The sequence below is a fragment of the Anabrus simplex genome, chromosome 1 (assembly GCF_040414725.1).
Source record: "Anabrus simplex isolate iqAnaSimp1 chromosome 1, ASM4041472v1, whole genome shotgun sequence".
Classification (NCBI taxonomy): Eukaryota; Metazoa; Arthropoda; class Insecta; order Orthoptera; family Tettigoniidae; genus Anabrus; species Anabrus simplex.
Genome location: NC_090265.1, coordinates 1,254,898,080 through 1,254,919,700, shown reverse-complemented (window position 1 = coordinate 1,254,919,700; position 21,621 = coordinate 1,254,898,080). Strand labels below are relative to the sequence as shown.

General features: G+C 37.4%; 1 protein-coding gene across 3 annotated transcripts in view; it reads left to right on the top strand.

Annotated features, from left to right (window-relative positions):
• gish (casein kinase I gish) overlaps nt 1-21,621 on the top strand; it is a 645,075-nt gene that overhangs the window by 346,532 nt on the left and 276,922 nt on the right. For all 3 annotated transcript variants that reach the window (XM_067137660.2, XM_068225467.1, XM_067137661.2), the window contains exon 6: nt 3,256-3,375. In XM_067137660.2, the coding sequence (XP_066993761.1) occupies nt 3,256-3,375 (120 nt within the window). The remainder of the gene's footprint in view (nt 1-3,255; nt 3,376-21,621) is intronic.

Here is a 21,621-nt window from a genome sequence, read left to right as displayed (position 1 = left end):
ACTGCTTTAAGAATGGTCGTCGGAAGACTCCCTGTGGTGGACAATGATGGGTTCACTGTCATCCTAGAGTTCATAAGCTTTCCGCATATTTTCTCTTTTTATTTTTTATGTCGTTAATGTAGTTACTACAGTTATCAAGCGTGCCGCGCAAATCCTTTAATCGGTCTCTCTGTTTCCTTTGTCTTGAAGTCCTTATTATGTACACTTGCATAATGATTTACCTGAGTCCACGAGAGTTCAGTGGGGTTCAGTTTGCAATGGTGGGATGGTAACTGAAGTACTGTCTGTCTTTTCTCTGATGTGAGCCCGTCAGTCCACTTGTTCACAAGTATGAAGGATGAGTTTTCCACCTAATCAATACTTTTAATGTTTTAAAACATCTACATTAAAACAGTACCGGTTTCGACCCGTAAATAGGTCATCATCAGCTGTTGGTGAACCTGCTTAATAGTGATTGTACATTAAACATTACTAAAAACTAATTTAACAAGAATGCCTTATTCTAATATACTAATACTACTGTTAAGATATATACATATGGTACAATTATAGGGCTTTGACTAGTTGGAGTTCCATTCAAAAATCTATTCTGTTGCCAACATTACGTCAAACAAGATACATATATACATATGGTACAATGAAGGGCTTTGGCATGCTGGAGTCCCTTGAATGCCACATATTCCAAAAATTGTATAGCTAAGATTGAAAATATAGTTCTATGGAATATAGGATCACTGAGGTTTTGGTGTCAAGTTCAAATATCTATGCAGTATGCCAACATTATGTCCAACTGTTATATAGATACAATCAAGGTGCATTGTTGGGCCGCAATTTTGTGGGGAACGTAGTAGACCGAGGTTCTGTAGCTTGTTTAACAGGTACTGTGTTCATTCTTAGTGTATGTTGTTGCTGATAAATGCTAGCTTTCAGGATCCTTGTTGAGGCATATCAATGCTATGGATGAAATTTTGAAATTAAAGAAAGAAGGTTGATAGAGCTCCCCTCTTCATACTTGCATATATGCTCACGTAAATTCAAACATCTGAGAAAGAACAAGGAAGTAGGAATTAGAATAACTGATAATAGAGTGCCTGCTAAATGGTTTGTGTGCTATAGAGTGTGTGTTACTTACATGTGGGCTGGATATGTCTTCAAGAATAGTCAGGAATGTGCTGTGCACTGTTGCGTGTACGTCGTGTGGCTGTTGTAGTGTTTAGATTGAGAGGTGGGGGGAGGGGGGGAAGCAGCCTCTGGAGTGGTGGGTTGGAGTGGGGTGTGTCTTTTCAGTTGTGTGTGGGTTTGTGTCTGTGGATTCTTTTTAAATATGTGTCTTTTAGAATGGGAATGGCTGTGTTGAAGTGAATGTTTGTTTTATCTGTGATTTCATTCAAGTTGAGGTTGGGATTATCGTATTGGTCCATATTGATATAAAAATCTTCCATTATATTGAGTAATGGGCCTGTGGGGTTAACATTTAAAATTTCCGTATCATTCTCGATATTAGTGAACTTATGCTTATGCTCTTCGACATGTTGCCCTATGGATGAAAAACGATTATGTTTAGTGGCTGATATATTATAGAATTCACTTGTTGTTGTATTTACTCTCTTTCCAAAACAATACTGTCCATGAAGTTGTTTTGTTTTAATTTGCCATCTTTGTACTGAAAATTAAGATCTCTGAGCCACTTCTGCACATCACATTTCTCCAGTCTTTTTGTTCGCGGATGCTCCTTCTTCCTGTTGTGATACAAAGCATTGTCAGTAACACTGTTGGAACTTAGAGGTAAGTATGGAAGTAATTTCTCTGCAAAATAAGTAGGAATCTTCAAATCAATCACAAATCCAACAAGAAAAACTTATCTTTGGCGTTTTTGTTTTATCCTTTCATTCTTTTGCTACAGTGATGGCACAGTTAACCCATCTTTTATCTGTGGAATGGTGTTGCTCTCAACTTCTCATTTTTAAATTTATTTTTTACTGCTGTAATCACCTGTGATGGATGCCAAAACATATCATCTTCTCTCTATCAGTATTGCTCTATTTCATCATCTCTTGTATGCAAAATTCCTTTCCCCAAGAAGAAGAAGATGCAATGTAGACTTACTAAAATTTGGCAGTTTGAGATGACTGTTTACAGAAGCCAGAACCGTATTTGGAGTTGATGGCTTGTTTCTTCAGTAGAACTCTTGAACAAAGCACGTTATTCTACTTCAAAGAAAATTGTCATATTTAAGCTGCCTTGAGTTCTTTCCCACTTCTTCGTAAGACAGCGACCCTTCGATGGCTTTCTTATTTTAAAAGTAGTAGCCCTCAAAAATCCTAAAGCTATTGCAACTTCATTTACTTATTATATTTTGGATGTTTTTGTTTTCAGGTATGATGATACATTTAACACTATCTGCTGCTCTTTCCTGAAGACTTAGCCATTTTCTCTACACACACACACCTTCTTAATTCAAAATAACTCCAAATAATGTATTCACTATACTATCGCATAAGAATGGCACTCGAGTCTTGGTAATTGTTGCAGAATCCCTACAATGTATACTACTCCACAGCTACTCTCCTGTGACTTCCTATGGTAACCCACCATGGCTATTCGAACAGTTGAAGTTGATTTGAAAAGTTTAATGTGATGGAACCAAAGCTATAACAAAAATTGTCAGCCTCTTTCCATATTCTCTAACATTAACAGTGAAGTGTTCTGTGTAAATTTCCTTTCACACTAGTACATATTTTCAGCATTAGGGGATGATGCCAATAGAAGTAAAAGCCGGAACATCTGTAGTCTGTTCTTAAAACTGGCAGTATTATTTGGATATTATGAACGTATAATTTGTGTTGGTAAGAGAACTAGTTTGATGTCTTGATAAATGTACTATTTTTCTGGATACAATTTAAAATCGAGTCATAATCCAATATTAGAAGGTAGATGTGTACAGAAGTCACATGGTGCATCTGATAGCAATTAGTTTGTCCAACATGGTGCTTAACAGCACAAGATAATGCAAATGAACATAAAATTTGTTTAATATTTGCCCCAGATTTAAAATTCGTCAGTGGTGTTATTAAGTAAATAAAGACCAATCTTTGCATTATAGAACATTAATTAATATAGGACAAGTATGGAATTCAATACAGTACATAGTTACATTGCTTATTTTCTCATACTTTTGTATATTTACATTGCTTTTATTTAGTTTCATTGCCCAGCATAAGGGTAACTTCATTTAATTTCCCTTTTCTGTTTCAGATTTCGGTTTAGCTAAAGAGTACATAGACTTAGAAACAAACAAGCACATACCTTATCGGGAACACAAAAGTCTTACGGGTACAGCAAGGTATATGAGCATAAACACTCACTTGGGAAAAGGTAAGCCATTGTTTCTCATTAATGACGTCTGTTCTGTTTTTTTTAAAATTGTGTAGTGTTCTTGGAAAAAATAAATCTTCCACCCCCCTGCTCCCCCTCCCCCCCATACACATTTTAAATCGGTTCTGGTTTGTTTGTACTTAGAATGAAGTGAGAGAGTTATATTCATCTGACTGTAGGTATATTTGACCACCTGGATCCAGAATAATTCACATGCTATTAAAATAATTTTAAGTTATAAAAAGAAATTCTTAAGGAAAACCTAGATTTTGCTTCCTGTGGTGTGTTCAGCCAGTGTATTCTAGCCTGCTTTTTTTCACTAGAAATGAAGTACCATCAGATAGAAGTTATTCACAAATTTAACTAACCTATGTCATAAAAAAAATTAAAACTTCTGTTACAAAATTGTTCTGAAAATGATCAACTGGAGTGTACAAGAAATAAATCATAATAGTACACACTATTTTATTCAAAATGTCTGCCTCCGTAGCATTACGGTTAGCACCTTTAGCTGCCATTCTAATAGGCCTCCATTCAATTTCTGGTACTGCCTGAAATTTAAGAATGGGAGGAGAGCTGGTATGTTGTTAAGATAGTACACACAGTTCATCTCTGTTGTCTGAAAAGAGCTGGACCACTTCAGGGTAGGGGCACGATTTTACATGATTTTTTAATTCAAAATAGCTGCTCAGCACCTATTTATGTCAGCATTTAAGAGGCATGACTTCATGCCAAAATGTAACTTCATCTTACCCCTCGATGGAGAAGTTTGGAATGTTTCGTAATTTGCCGTGCTGATTGGTTCAGGCGGTTAAGGCACTCGCTTTATGACACCGAATTGGCAGGCTTGATCCTTGCACAGTCCGGTGATATTTGAAGGTGCTCAAATGGGACAACCCCATGGTGATAGATTTACCGGCAAATAAAAACTCCTGCGGGAGAACATTCTGGCACCTCGACATCTTCAGAAACTGTAAAAGTTGTTAGTAGGTCAGAAAACCAATAACATTATTATTATATTTCACCATTTTCTTTAGCAAATTTTCTGATGGTGGCAAGTATTTTCCTCCTCAGATGTCTTCCAAATATTGTCATCATGAACAGAGAGTTGTTCGTCATTCTTCTCTACTCAGATTTATCAAATTGCCAGTTTCAGTATGTAAAGAATCGTCTGGAAATCTCATCGTCTTTACAGTTTTGTAATAATAGATACTTCTCACTTCACTACTAAAATCTGTATGTCAAAGTATTACATATTTATTGCAGAATGAATCTCCCTTGAACTTGATTGATAGCATTATGAGGCTGGTATGCTAGCTTTATGGGGAGAAGAAAATTTGGCATATCAAGTAATGGACCATTCTTCAATGTGGTATATTGTAATGCTTAGTTATATAAATTTTCTGCCCAATTAATTCTTGCATATGCATTTGTCTTCATAGTGAATGTTATTTTCTAATGTGTAGTTGGAATGTGTTACTGAAGATATAAAATATATATATAAATAGTAATAATGGTAATCTGAATGTATTCTATCAATAGTCCAGTAAAATTGTCCTGAATATAGGGGTTTGTGCACAAAACGTTTCATAGTTTTGATTTTTTGGTATGTTGTTAGTGTTGAGCCTTTAATGTAAAATCCAAGTTTTTGACCTTGGGGCACCACTGTTGCGCTCCATGGCATTGAAGAAACTTTTTTTAAAACCTTTTCTCTCTGTTTTTTCTTTGTCTTTCCTTTTTGAAATATCTCCTAAACGGCTGGTTCAACAAAGAAAATCATTCATTCCTGATTTAAAGTACAATAAATTTGCTGCAGTCTGAGCTCAAATTCAACTCTGTAGCTTAAGTAGTGGTTGAGATACAGGCTTTCAAACAATTGTATTTTTATAAAAAAAGTTGCAAAAGTTGTGATTTTTCTTCAAATTTTGTTAAATACCTCCTAAATTAAGGTGTTTAGAACGAACATCATATGGATCGATTTTAAAGATGAATAAATTTTCTGTACACAAACCACAATACTGCCCCCATTATTCCCTAGCTAAGCCCAGCCAGTGAGCGAGAGATCTCGAGGTGGACCGTTCGTTTATGGCTATCGTTTTCTAGAGGCATTTAAGGGTAAAGGGGTTGATGACCAGGCAAATAAAATTTTTAAAAGAACACTCTGACATTTATTGACATAAGCATTTCATTACAAAAAATATCCGTGATGGTTTTTGATTTACAATGAACTTTCATAATATTTTTCTTCCGCAGTATTTGAGAATCACACGTATTTCTCGACCTCCAGCCTTACTGTTCTGGAATGAAAATCAAAGAAAAATTAGGCATTTACTGCCTTTAAAATTAAAAATATTCAGCTGAAAGAGTTCAAAGATTTTAACAAAAGTTTACAAAATTATTAGACAGCTGAATTTTGATAAATCTCAACCTTTAAAGTGTATAATATTCGTCAATTACACCAGTAGAAGCTTTAGTAAAAATTAAAATTAATTTCAAATTTTCATAATTAATTTATTATTATTATTAGCAATAATCTCTAGCCTTGTTTGTGTAACATGTTCCTTTACCATCACACGATCGTGTTTCTAATTAGTGTATCTCACTGCATTATCCACATGGCAATTATAATTCACACTTTAAATAATTATTCTTCAATTAATTACTATGACTCATTATTACCAGAATTCAAGTTAATTATGCCGTTTGTGAACATTTAATTCTGACATTTGCATAGCATTCATATTTTCAGATTAATTTAAAATATTTCAAAATTTAAATATAAAAATGTTGGAAATTTTCTTATCCACGTGTGAGCTAATTAAATAATAATTTATAAATCGCTTGCCTTTGCGAAACTAACAAGATGATCTTTCCTTTAAATCATAGTAATCAACAAAATAAAATCCTGTTCTAGTCTTCCTCGACATAAACTCATTAAATTTTTCCTTAAGGTGCGCAAAAATAACTTCTTAAGGTGGCACACAACGATGAACATAATCTGTGTCGCCATAGACGCACGACGAGATCGAATCAAATGGAATAATCAACAGACATGGAAAATACTCATATTTACACACACACACACACACACACACACACACACACACACACACACACACACAAGGAAACACATACTTATATATACATTATTTACAGCAAATCCTGCCCTTATAAGTTTATTCTTTAATTTTAAGCATGGTCACGTCAACATTTAATAGAAGATAAATTCGTGTACGGAAAATACTCTTTCATCAATAGTGACTAGTGATCGAAATTAGGGATATCACTTGGGTTGAAATATTTCTCACAATGATGGAGATTCATCTAAATTTCGGAGATATAATTGAAGATTCCAATAAAATCCATAATCACCACCACTATCACGTGGGTTACAAGTCGCAACTATCGCGTTCGTGAGCCTCAATCGCATTATTATTTTTCCCTATCTGTGAAATACACACACAACACATGCTCCACTTAAGATAAGTTCCATTGTGCTCCCAAAGACACAAGAACAAGTCAATCATCACAAATAAATCTCCAAATACTCAATTACATAATAACATCCCGCAGGATTTGCCGTATTCCAGGCACTCCATGAACAGAGCATACCAAATCTCACATATAAGGAATCTAAGATAAGTTATAGCTCACAACCGTTTAATTCCAATTTTACCCGATCTTTAGTTGATTTTATTATTACTCAAGCGATTATTAAATCTTTCAGTCCTCATGAAATATCGTAAAATTAGATGACTTGATCCTAAAGAATGCAAGTGATCTCAAAATGACACTAGGTTCGACCCTATCTCACAGATTGTACACGTACATTCAAGTCCGATTAATTTCAATATCACAAGCAAATAAATAAAGTTTATCGCGTGGTCGGTGATTTTTAGATATCTCTAACTCATATGCATGGGAACTCACTCAAAGACAGACTACACATTTACTCTAATAAGTTCCAAAATTTCAGTTACACATGTGCAACTCGTCTACCATGACACCTCAACAAATGGAAAAATGAAATGCTTCTATCTACAACAAAACTAATAGATCTGCAATTTAAAGAAGAAAGACCTCTAGTTTTACAAAGATGAGAAGGAAATAAATTTTAAATGGTACTCAAGTTTTAGATGAGGTTCGATCCCAGGTTGTAGTCAATCATTCCAGCATTTCCCCGGTCAGTCACCTCCTCTTGACCAGATATGCTTCACATTTTAGAAATTTATGGAGACACGGTAGTAGACGTCCCGCGATGAAGTTGAGGAGTAGATTGTTGAAGAATTATTCATCTTGATATACTGCGATCTCCGGGAAGACTTCTGTCGTGTTCAGGCGTGTAAGCTGTAACTGAGATGGCAAATGTTAAGATATGCACATACACACACATGCAGAATTACTGAATGTTCTCCTGGGTAGTTTCACTTAACTTGGCTTCTCTAAGTTCAATTTTACTCCATAAGAGTTAGTAAATAAATTCCACTAAATTTGGCAGAATGGGCGTCTGCAAATACGACAAAGTTCTCTCCCACGTGGTTACGTAGATCAGCGTCGAATAGCATAGAGTAGCATAGAGAAGAACAGCATAGAGACGAGAAGCATAGAGAGTGATTTACTCAGAACATGGCTTTTTATATCCTTGGCTTGGGAGGCGTGTACTCTTCGAAGACGATAATTGGCTACCGAGGTGTCTCATAATTGGCTCTGACTGTTCGAAAAGCTGGCTGGCAGTCAGGTCGCTTAAGCATGGCAGGATAGCACACGGGCTCGTCACGTGATTTACCTTGCCCTGGGTCGAAGTTGGATCAATACATTGCCCCTCTGAATGAAGAAAAAACTGGTTCGGAGCTCGCCGACCGCTTTCCAAATGACAAATTACAGCTCCCAGCAGACAATAAAACTTTTAACTTGTTGAATATTCTCAAGATCACCAAATTTGAAGGGGACAATACGGCATATCTACAACTAATACTTGAAGACTTGAAGATATTTTATGAATCGGGAGACAAACTTCCAAACAAACATGTAGTGTGTTCCGCTTGGAACAAGAATGATGGGGAACACTTGGCACATAGACACAAAGAAGCTACTAGCTACATCTAATGAAAAATCGCGACAGCTTGTGGGTACAGCATGAGTAACTGGTACATATACAAACATTTCTTTTGTAATACAAAGCCAGCGACTAGTGAGCAACATGCAGACATGTGCCTTTCCCACATTGTCTGAGACATTGAGGATGTTCAAAAGTTTGTGCAGTGGTTTTCTCAACAAATACCATTCCCCCCCTCCCCAAATGATATGCTGATATGAGTAAGTAATGCCATGGTAGAAACAGCGAGTGTTAATAGCCACTTGTGTTACACACTTGGTTTGGAAGGAATCTCCAGAATTGTTTGTAGTAACTTCAAAAACGTTCATCTTAAACGTAAAGATGAAGTGATCACACTTCCTTCAATTACCAACAGTGCTAATACTGGGAAAGAATAAAATACTGAGGACCCACTAGCACTCTTCCATAGAATTTATGTACCGAACAGTCAGATGATGACATAAAAGGGTTTTTCACATTTGATCTGTCACCGTTTCATTTGTCACTCTTTAGGGAAAAAGGCATGCAAAAGGGGACTAAATTGTCTTGATTTTCAGCATTCGCACCAACCACAGCTGCTGTCAAAGGAAAAATAGTTTTGTGGTGGTGGATAAAGGTCATCTATTTCATAAAGTTGTTGGACAGCAGAATTTGAATTTTGGGGGCATTGTAAGCTATCTAACATACTTAATAGTACACCATCGTTCAAACATTGCTGTAGGTTTTTTATGGATATCCTTCTGATATATCGGGAAGGGGCACGAAGCAGAACGTATTCAACTGAGAAACTTTTATTCATCACATGAATTGACCTCCTGAAAAAGATTCTGCAAGAAGCAAATGTAACAGTAAAGCAGGCTGTAAAGGATGCAGACCTACTAAATGCTGAAACTACTATTTCTGCTGGATCTCAGTAAAACAGCACCTTTGTTGTTGGTGAAGATGTTGACCTTTTGTCCATCTAACAGCAGTGGTTCCAAGGAAAGACAACTTGTACTTCCGAAAATATGGAAAAGGGGGGGGATGTTTGATTTGTTGTACTCTACAAGGTCATTTAAATACAAGTGCAGCGGAATGATTTTATTCATCCACACCTTTATTGAATGTGACACAACAAGTGCACTCTTATAGAAAAAACTAATACCTTGTGTTACGGAGTATAGTGGATGTGCAGATGAAAGAAGGTGCGTGGGTGAACAGGTCTCAAAATACGAAATTAAAGTTAAGATAAAATTTAACAAGGTTATATTTTCTTTTCAAGATTAAGAAATAACAAATAGAACAGGTACTCAGTAGCCAAAACACAATTCGAAAATGTACAATTACAGTGATTACAGGATTTGGGCTCCGAGAGCCAGACAAAAAATTCTTGAGCTATAAGCCCAACCTTACGATATATAGAATTCAACAAAGGGGCAGAAGACCCCTATCATGCCCAGGAGCACTTGCTCCCAATTATACAGTAAAGCCTCCTCGAGGCGCGCAGAAAACAAAATTTTAGAAAGAGCAACCTGCTCTTAAGTTCGAGCCTATCAAAGGCCACACCAAACTCCACTTTCAAGTTGTCCTCCAAGGACATGAAAACAGGGGTAAAAATACCCAACCTACTGAGGCCTATTAAGTAAAGAAACAGGACAATTACATGGCCTCTAAAATACCAACTTGAGAGGAGGCGTACTTGCACTCCTAATACACTTTATATAAAACCTACTTGGCACTAGGCCGTTACTGCAAGGGCTAATCCCATACTAGAGAGGTGACTTATAGAAGAAGACAATTTACATTACATTATGTTAAGGAAGAAACGGTTGTGAAAATAAGTTCACCTCAATGCAATATGAGTGGGAGCTCGAGAGGGTTAAGCACTCTCTATCCCAATATGTAGTTTAAAATAGAATTGATACTAGGCGTCTTTACATTTTAGGGGAAAAGTTACATGGTAGAAAGGCTTTGGACCTGCCCCGAGAGTTAAACTGCTGAGCTGACAAGAAAAGAAGTTATTAAACGGCCATTACCTGGTGGCTGAACTGCTGCCCGAAGAAAGAGGCGCTTCCCGCCCCCTGCTACGTACTTTACACACTGATAGATGTTACTGAAGTGGCGCGGAGACCCGAAAATCAGCAGTTTTTATACCCTCGTGGAAAGTTCGAGGCGTTTCAGGAATGAGAACACCCTCCCACAAGAATTTTATTGGCTAACCACGAAAACCCCTACACAAGATGAGGAAGAAACACATTATTGGTGGAAAATTAATTACAGAAATTTCTGATTGGCCAGTTTCAAAACTGGCAGAAAGAAAGGGTTAATATTGCCAACTTAAACAATAACTGAAAGAAATTTAACAAAGAACAAACTTATGAATTCAAAATTTCTCCAAAAAACACAGTTCTTTCACTTCACACTAAGGTGCATAATTGTAGTCCATCAGTAGTGCCATCTAGAAGAGAGTGTCCACACTTCTTACTGCAGGCAAAACAAAAATACATCGAAAACGACCCAGTTCAGAAACTTCAAAATTTACAAGTAGTGACATCTTCTGAGAAACTTGAAAATTAACACAGTAGATAAAGTTCAGACTTCCTCCAGTAGAGGAGTTTCAACTGGCGCAAAGTTTGAATTAGCGGCGTGGGGGTGTACCACCCGGTACACCTTGAACAAAATGTTCCAAGTATTCTTCAACCGTGAAGCAATCATTGACCAAGTGGCTAAGGCATGTGAAGTTTTTCTGATTCATTTTTATATAGGGATAACCTCACAACCTCTGTATCCGATCTCAATGAATTGCGTTTACCCAGTCAGCAACAAGATCATCCTGTCTAGTATGTTTACCCCCAACTGTAGTTCCAGCAAGAGTTCATGCCTTAAGATGTTACCATCAGATATAGAAATGATTCGGACATGAGAAAAATCTTCGTGAGTGGGGCTGAGTATCTACTTGATTTGGCTTTTCCCCCCCTGAAAAATGGAAAGAGGAGGCTCCTGAATCCTTCCTTCATGTACCTGCGAAAAAAGTATGCAAGAACGCTTGTGATTGTCAGAAAGCAGAGCTCTCTTTCCTGTCCACCTGTTCCCTGGGAGAAGCTTGCAGAAATGCGCCTGATATTTATTTGAAGACAGCAGTGAAGATACAGATGACTCTCCAATATCCGTAACTGAATATATGAACGATGATGTGGAAAATGTTAATACTGAGCTGGATAATAAGGATGAGGATCAGCAGACAGAGTTCGAAGAGGTTCAACATGGCCCCTGAAACCAGCAAAAACTGTAAACAACACATTGTGATCTATAACTTGCTACTAATGCCCTAGTTTTAACTTGTGGTACATAAACTTAGTACACATATCTAAAAATAATTTATGTATTCTTATTGCTTCATGATGTCCGAATGTAAAGTTGTAATGGCAATGTTGATTCAGAAATAATTACAAGTTCGAGAATTGTGTTTGTGTGGATAATTTTTATAGCATTTAAATAAACATCTACTTATCTTATGTCGGACCCTCCAAATTGATAACTGGGAAAAGCAGGCTCAAGATCGAAAAGGATGGAAGAAGATTGTGAGATCGGCATGAACTTCACGTCCCTCAGAAGACTACAGAGTGAGTGAGTGAGTGTGATTAACTGCCTATCTTTAAACGTTGGTCGTAGAAATGTCCTTTTATGCTCTATGTATAGCAATTTTTTTAAAGAAGGAAGCCATAATTTCCAGTGTCAACTCAGTTTACTTAAAACCTTTCCAGTCTGCTGAGCTGTGGAAGTGGAAAGCTTTTAAGTTTATATTTATGATGTTTGCCCTAAACAACTTAGTTTAGGAGATATTTAACAAAATTAGACAAGAAATCACAACTTCAGGAACTTCTTGAAAGAAACAAAATTATTTGAAAGCCTGTATCTCAATCACTACGTAAGCTACATAGCTGAATTTGGGCTCAAACTAGGAAATTTGCTCTACTTGTAATTTGGAATGAATGAGCTTTTTCGTTTAACCAGGAGTTCGAGATATTAAAAAAAAAAAAAAAAAAAAAAAAAAAAAAGAACAGAGGAAAGATTAAAAAGTTTGTTTTTCCAATGTTAAGGGGTGCGCTGTGGGACCCCAAGGTTGAAAATTTGGATTTTACATTAGACTAAACAATAACAACATATCAAAAGATCACAACTACCTGACCTTTTGATTACCAAACTGTATAATTTTATTGGACTGCAAATGGAAAATTGGAACAAGCCATAGAATGAAATCAATGAGATTTATTTCAAAAGTAATCTCTGCACAAGCACTTGTCTCACTGTTTCAGCAAGCAGTGAATACCCTGCTCTTTGAACTCCTTTGACTGAGATTGGAACCAGTTTTATTAAAGTGGAAACAGTTTTCTTTTCACACCATCACTTATGTGTTAGATTTTATTTCGCATACTTTTTCATACTTATCAACGTTTATTGCATTTGAGTAAATTTACAGAAATTTTATATTGTCATGAAATATTTATGAAGGTAAATACAATTTCACAGTCATTTCTATTTACATAAAAAGAATGTGATCTTTCCCATAATATCCGTAATTTGAATGTTTGCACACTTAGAATAAGTCTGTAAAATGAATGTTTAGGGACAGTGCACAGAATAAAACACAAACTGTTCAAAAACATAGGCCCATGTGGAAGAAATGTAATTCTTTATAAAGGCCCCGTTTTTAAACATTGGTCTTTGTGCATTTCACAAAGGTTACACTTACAACAAACAATTTCTTCTGTAATTTTTACTATAGTGTTGTATCCTAATACTTGGTCAGGCTAGCACCAAGGTATGAAACTTTGCCAGCTGGCGAGGACTATCGCACATCTCTGGGGTGAAATGAATGAGAAAGAAAAGATCATGAATCTGTGGTGGAATTAACCCATTCCGCTACAGCGACCAGTACAACTATCAAGAGTTCCGCATTCATTAACATGCAATGATGGGTACAATCATCACTGTGCACTCAAGTTGGAAATACGTCTGTCTGACCATCGATTTCTTTCGATTGTGATGTTGTACTTAAGAATTTCGTTCCTAGAAAGTGCTAGCATGTTTACATGCCAGTGTTGTTATCCGAAGGCCATTTTGTCAATGTATATTTTCTAAATTTGGTCATCTTGTTCATGAAATGAATGCTACTCAGCAAGATGCGCAAATATTGTGAGGAGAGAGAGGAAAGAATTCTGCAATTTCTTCTTGATAGTGGTGGTGAAGATAACTCAGAATTACAGTAGAAGTCCGTTATAGCGAAAATTTTACTCTCTATAACAGATAGTCGTTATATCCCATTTTTGTAAAAGTCGGCGAAACCCCCATACACATTAAAATCAGTAAGAAACGACAGTTAGCTTGCACAAAACTTGCATTTTCGTGGATGATATCTACTCTATGGCTTACTTGTTCGTTATTTTTCGAAATCTGATATTATGTGAAAGTGTATGTTTAATTTCATTCTGAAAAATTATAGTACCGTATTTCTCCGAATCCAAGGCGCCTCCGCCTTTTCCTTCAAAATATTTATATCAGTCTTAAAAAATGCCTCGTAAAATAATATGAATGCCTTTCTTGTACAGTACCGGTACACATTTTAGACTATTTTTAGACGCTGAACATTGGCTTTAGTTATGGTGTATTATTTTTCGGGTGCACAATTATTCTCTATTTCAGCGGGTTTAATGACCATTAACTTATACTTGGCATCATAATATCGAAGAGAACCTGTTGAAAATTTGCCGGCAATACCTATTTCACGCGTCTCTACAATATGACGATCCATCAGGAAATGTTATTGCTTACTATAAAACTGTTACTTTCACTCAGCGTCAAGTATAACTGGCTGCTACTACACGCACGTCTCACTTGCCGGCTTCGGCCAATTTCAGCGGCTAGCGATGAATAGGCCTAATCGCAGACGTTGTAGGTCAACGAACGAGTTTATTGCGCCGTGGTATGGCAATACCGCCCTTGCGTTTTTTTGTGCACGTACCTCACAATTTCATCTGCGACATCTTTAAAGTGTCCATATTGCGGACCACTGAATGCATTTTCGCATATTTAAGCTATCCTTGTCTTCACACTAACGCCGAATATTGGCTTTAGTTAGGCCTATGCCATGTTTTCTTTCGGCTGCACGATTATTCTACATTTCCGAGTGTTTAATAACCATTAACTTAAAATTGTCATCATAATATCGACGAGCACCTGCTGAAAATTTGCCGGCAATACCTTGTTCCACGTATCTTTACAGTACGATGATCCATCACGAAAATATTCCTGATATCTATAAAACTTAATTTTACTAAGCGTCAGGTACAGTGGACGCGCTATAACTCTGCTGCTGAGTAGCCATGGCCTTTCTAAGAATTCGAAGGCTCACATTTTTTATGCCATTCTGCAGATTTGAGAAATGATTGTGTAGAGAGGCTAATGTTATGTAATTCTTTCTTCACTATTTCCCGAGATCCAGCGACATTACACGTAGGCAGTGAACAACCGGTCGCCGTGGGCTAGCGATGTAATAAAGAGACAGTCGTTTATTGTCAACGAGTTTTGTTTGCACGCGCGGAGGGGGGGGGGGGGGTGAAAAAGTAGCACCGTGGTTAGTACGGTAGTTGCCAAGGCCGCGAATTCAAGACGACCCTTGATATTTCACACGATATTCAGAAGAAAAAAATGTCGTCTTGGATTCAGAGAAATGTGGTATCACTCCAGAGGATTCTGTGGCAAGCAGATCAGTTTTCTTCTTCAAACGGCGTCACATAACCTAACCGTATATGTATCATGAGAACATATTTCAAACACATGTAGAGAAATGATAACCTCCTCACTAAAACTGTCATAGGAATAGCCATTCCAAAATTTAACTATCCTCTGAAATCAGTGATGTACTCTGCCATATCTAGAGGTGTATCACATTCTTACTTGATTTCAGTATAGGCCTATAACATAAAAATTAAGAAACCGTTTACTTCAGCCTTTATTTTTAACGAGGTAACAACTACAATCGGCCACATTATTTATGCATTCATTACGGAAACGAGTTATCCTCTTTCATTTTGAATTTCCTTTAGAAAACAGCAGTCGACGGGTATTTACTAATCAAATCCAATATTGCCTTCGAATGTCGACGAGAGAGCTCGCAAATGCACTCAGCGAGAAAACTATACCGTACCGTTCCCTATGAGATACACAAGGCCGGGAAATACACACTAGAATGGTCTTAGAGATACTTCCGGCAAGTGCCGCTAGAGTTCTCTTTACTGATCTGTCTCGCCCGCTCATTGCAACAAGTTCGAATATGAAAAACTATAAAAATTCATTAAAACTAGCAATTTCAGAAGGCAGCAAACAGATATGAGATCAAAGATAGACTAAGAGCAATTATTTGACTGATTTTCTACAACGTATTTCTTACAATATGCTTAAACAAAATAAGTAATTCACGAAAGATGCAGAGAAATCTGATAGCGAGTTTGTCACTTCTTAACGATTCCTTTAATTGTGCCTCAGAGTATCCAGTAAGCGGATAGAGATTGCGGTCATAAATAACTTTGGATTTAATCGCCCTTTCAGCAATTATCAGCGATCCAATCTTTTCCTCCACACATCTATTTTGACATTCGTATTGAAGCCGCTGTTTGATGAGCGATGTTATGCCAGTTACGCAAATATTTAGCGTCGTTTCACCGTATTTCTCTTTTTCCTTCCCGTAAAAATAAATTTGTGTTTGCCTCTGTGGTGTAGTGGTTAGTGTGATTAGCTGTCACCCCCTTGAGGTCCGGGTTTGATTCCCGGCCCTGCAACGAAATTTGAAAAGTGGTACGAGGGCTGAAACGGGGTCCACTCAGCCTCGGGAGGTCAACTGAGTAGAGATGGGTTCGATTCCCACCTCAGCCATCCTCGAAGTGGTTTTCCACTTCTCCTCCAGGCAAATGCCATGGCCGCTTCCTTCCCTCTTCCCTGCCTGTCCTTTCCAATCTTCCCATCCCACCACAAGGTCCCTGTTCAGTATAGCAGGTGAGGCTGCCTGGGCGAGGTATTGGTCATCCTCCCCAGCTGTATCCCCCGACCCAAAGTCTGGTGTTGCAGGACACCACCCTTGAGCGGTAGAGGTGGGATCCCTTGTTGAGTCCAAGGGAAAAACCAACCCTGGAGGGTAAACGGATGAAGAAAGAAGAAAAAAATTAAATTTGTTCTAACAGGAATAAATCTCCTAAATGACCAATTTTAGCATGCTTTTCAACTTGGTTTGCTTTTTGGTCAAGTTCAGATGCCGTAAAACTTTTTTTCTCATTTTTCTGATTTCATTACCCGTATCCTACTTCTCAATTTACAGATTATTTTCTGTAATCTGTATTTAATTTTCTCATCCGTATATTTTTTAGATTTAACAGAGATACTCGTAGACTTTCCTTGGTTTAGAAACGAGACTTGTACTCCTTTTTCGTTTGTGGCTGACGTGTGAAGATAGGGTATGTTCATCATTATCTGAATCGGAACTTTTACTAAATTTTGATGGCAATACATCATTTTTGGGAGATGGACGCTTCCTGCGTTTAACATTTTCCTTCTTGTGAACAGGATACACAATGAAAACAGAAGGAAATTTGATTGATGTGCTTACACTGAAATCTGTTTTATGAGAAGAATTGCTAGGTACCTAAAGAGATCCTACTATATCACCTTGCCTAGAAATAGTTTGCTTCCATTTCTCGGAAAGGAAACTGGAACGTAAATTTTCATGCTTTTTTAGTGTCATCTGATATACAGAGAGGTATACAACAGTGCACCTTCTTCTCAACCTCACAGACACTCACCAACAGAAACAATATTCACAATAAATTGCACAAAATCAACACAGCATTACAATTAGTCCGCATATCACAATGTTAAAGTCCGCCAAGAACAGAACGGAAACCTGACATCTAGCGGCCAAACCGTGCACACGGCCGGGCCGCTTTTTCAGCGACAAATTAGTAGCTATGTCCCGGCCTTGTATATCTCGTAGGCAACGACCACACCGAAGATGATCGATCACATTTTGTCGCAAACATTTCAGTTTTCTTATTCAAACAGCCTAACTTAACCATACTATATTTATCGTGAATACTTACGTTTTTCTAGCGCCAGTTAAAATACCCTTCTCACTATAAATTTATACAATAATAGCCTTTCTGAAATTAAACAGACACGAGAAAATAGAAATTAATGATGCACGCTGCCATGTATTGAGGTGTATTCCATCCTTATTGCAGTATTTAGCATTAAAATTAAGCGATCGTTCCCTCAGCCTTTGTTTGAACGAGTTAACTACTGTTATCGGACACGTTATTTATGCATTTATTACGCAAAAAGTTTTCTTTCATTTTGAATTTCCTTTACGGATCAGCAGTTGACGGATATTACTAATCGACTCCGACATCACCTTCGAATGTCAACGAGCAAACTTGCTAATGGACATAGTGAGGAAACGATTCCGAAGGAGATCGATCACATGCAACATAATCGCTGGGATACATAAATATCGGTAACGGAAAATTCGCTCGTAAAAACGGATGTGTCAGTGATAGGGCTCTCGCTGTAACCGAAGGATAATACGCAATTTAATATACGAATTTTGAAGTGACCGAAAATATTATAGCGGGGTTCTCGTTATATACCGCACTCGCTATAGCGGATTTCTACTGTATCTTATAGTACTTTTAGCAGTGATAGTGCGTCTGAGAATTGTGACTCCGTTCATGATAACGATAGTGAGGATGAAGATAACTCTGTATATAACCTCACTACATCAAACAATTGGAACTGGAATTTGGTCAGTAATGTTCCAAAAAGGCAATGCAGGTATGTAAAAGGGTACAAGAAATTGTAATTCTAATTGCTGGATGTGACATTGTAGAATGCTAGCTAGCTACATACATGACATGCGGAGCGCAAGGAAAAAGAGAATAAGCTCATCATTCTGGGTCTGTGTTGCAGAGCAAATTCTGGAAGATATCACTCTTCCTGATTATGCCACTAGAGGATGTTCATCTCAGACAGCACACCAGTGAGACTGCAGGGAAGGTACTGGGGTCATTTTCCTGATATGATTACTCCTGTAGCAAGGAAATCAGCTTGGTCAAGGAGATGTAAAGTCTGTGTTGAGCATGGAATCTGGAAGGAATCTTGCTTTGAATGCAACAAATGTAAAGTTGCCCTACACGTGGATGGATGTTTCAAGGTGTACCATATCTTAAAAGACTTCAATTTATTATAGGAAGTTAAACTGAAACCCAAAATGTTGTCAGTTTGATGCAGTATGCTTTTGTAACCATTTTAGCATCCATAACTTAAAAAAAAAAAAAAAAAAATCGCATTCCAAGGTACATTTTTCAAGGAAAATAATTGCATGGCAATGGGTTAGTGTGACACAGGAAATTGGAGTTAACAGGGACAATCTGCTGTACTTTTGCCTTTTCCTGCATAAATTTCATATTTTGGATTTGATCCTGGGGCTCCATGGTGAAGTGATGTCCGACTGCCTTAGCCATAGAGAGGGATGTTTTTGTTGTTGTTCTCATGTAAGGATAAAAACTGTATGTTATTGAAAGGAGAGTGTGTGTAATTACTTCTCAGACACTGTATGTTACAAAGAGAAGAGTGAAGTCTAGTGCAATTGCTCACCTATGAAATTTTATCTCTTACATAGCGCCGCTATGAAGAAATCCTACTTTTGACAGGTATGCTTTCCTGTTGCACACTAGAGTTTTATGGATCGCTGATAGAAGAATTGCTCAAAAGATTAATATAGCAAAAATATATTACTGAAAGTGTTCAGAGTTATTACGAGAAATAAACAATAGTGAGATTCTTGTAGCGTGACAATCTTGAGTTAATAAAACTAAAAAGCACCTGATAAAGGATATGTAATTAATAAATATATATAAAACAACACCTGTGAAAATGAAAATCTACAACCTGTTTTCCAGCCATTTGACCGGGTCAGTGATGTAATGTATGAAACATATAAAGGCTGTTATTACAACGGGGGCGCCACTCACAAGGTGATTTATTAATGAGTGATAAATGCTTTGAAATGATAATGGAGAGTGTTGCTGGAATGAAAGATGACAGGGAAAACCAGATTACCCGGAGAAATACCTGTCCCGCCTCCGCTTTGTCCAGCACAAATCTCACATGGAGTGACCGGGATTTGAATCACAGTATCCAGCGGTGAGAGGCTGACGCGCTGCCGTCTGAGCCACGGAGGCTCAAAACAACACATGTAATATATGTTGATTGTTACCTTTTTCAGATATATTCTGTTTTTAATTAAATATTTTCTTTCAGGTATTTTCTAGTTTTATTAGCTGTACATTAGTTTCAACAGACCGAAAACCTTCAATGTTATATTATTGGAGTTAAGTCACAACATTGTCTGAATGAAAGCGCAGATCCTTCAATGCCTTTTTCAATGGGCTGAAGATACAAAAGTTGCAGGATGATAGATCAGGGATATATGGTGGGCGTTCCAACAGTGTCCTCCCAAACATCACCACTGTGTTCTGTGTAGCAGCTGGCATGTGTGGCCATGTGTTGTCATGCAGCAAAAATAGACAGGAGAACAAATGGCCAGGCCATTGGGCCTCATTTGTTGCACGTTAATGGTGGAGTCTACTGAACGTACTGAGCAACGTTGATCGGTTGACCACAATCCGGGTACTAAAGAAGGTGTTCTTCATTACTGAAACATGCCAGCATCAATGAATATTGAATTTTCACAACTGCATTGTAATCGAAACAGACTTGCAACCTATTAGGTCGTGTTACGTGCATTTAGTACATGTTGAAGAGATGTTAAGTACAGAACAAAAATGGCCAACCAGACACCAGTGGGATTCGAACCCACAACCTCCCGATTTTGCGTCGCTTCTATACCAATTGAGCTATGGTGGCCTAGGCCATCTTTGTTCTGTTGGAAAGGATCTAAGCTACATGTCTGGGAGCTTGGGTTCGGATCCCACTGGTGTCTGGTTGGCCATTTTTGTTCTGTACTTAGCATCTCTTCATCACGTACTAAATGTATGTAAGATGACCTAATATGTATAGACAAGAAATATGTTTTTCCACCAATCAATACCTAATTTATTGTAAATAGATTACACTAGTACCGGTTTCAGCCCCTTTACGGACATCATCAGCTACTACATGATTAATTTCCAGCCATTAGACAAAATTACAAGTTGTTATTATGTTAGACATCCGGATGTCTAATGGGGTATGGAAATACAATATACAGTAGCGTGAAGTTAAAATATCTGTGGTCAAAGGTGAAGGTTACAATAAGTTAGGACATGAGTATACTGAACACATTAAAACATATGGGCCACAATATAAAACACTTAAAAAGTTTTAACACATTAAAATTTGGAATGTATTAAAATTTAAGTTTGTAATGCTTAAATTCCCTTCTTCTATCATCTGTGTGGTTCCTTTGCTTCATTGTCATGTTGATTAGCTGTATGAGGTAATCTTCGAAATTGTTCTGAGGCTGAAATGTGTCATATTGGTGTGAACCTTTTTCATGAAATTTTTTTTGTATTATGTAGTCTAATTGTGATGTACTCCAGTAAATTTTTATATAATAAACTGCAGGTCTTGAGTTTGAATTTCGGAGCTGTTGGTGGCAACACCTCTCTCATCTATGTTTGTTATGTTGTGTGTGTTTGAAGGAATGCCTGGTGTGTATATGGAAAGAGTACTTACTATTGTTGTTGTGGAGGTCTTGTACCAATATGTCTGAAGGCTTGCTGTGTTCTACTAAGAGTGCGTCTAGGGCTCATATTAGCTGTGGAAGGGGATGTAGGTGGAGGGGAAGAAGGAGTGACTATTGGGGAAGTAGGGGTGGGGTCGGGCTTGTGATTTGTCGGTTTGTTAGAGCGTGTGTTTACTATTTTGAGGTAATCATTCTTTAATGCTGGAATGGTTTTATCAAAGATGATGCTGGTTTTCTCTGTAATATCGTTAATGTTATGATCGGGATTAGCGTATTGATCCAAAGAAATATAGAAATCTTAGGTTATGTTGAGCAGGGGGCCCGTAGAGTTTGTTTAGTATCGTCATATCGTTATTGATGTCTGTGAAACTGTGCTTAT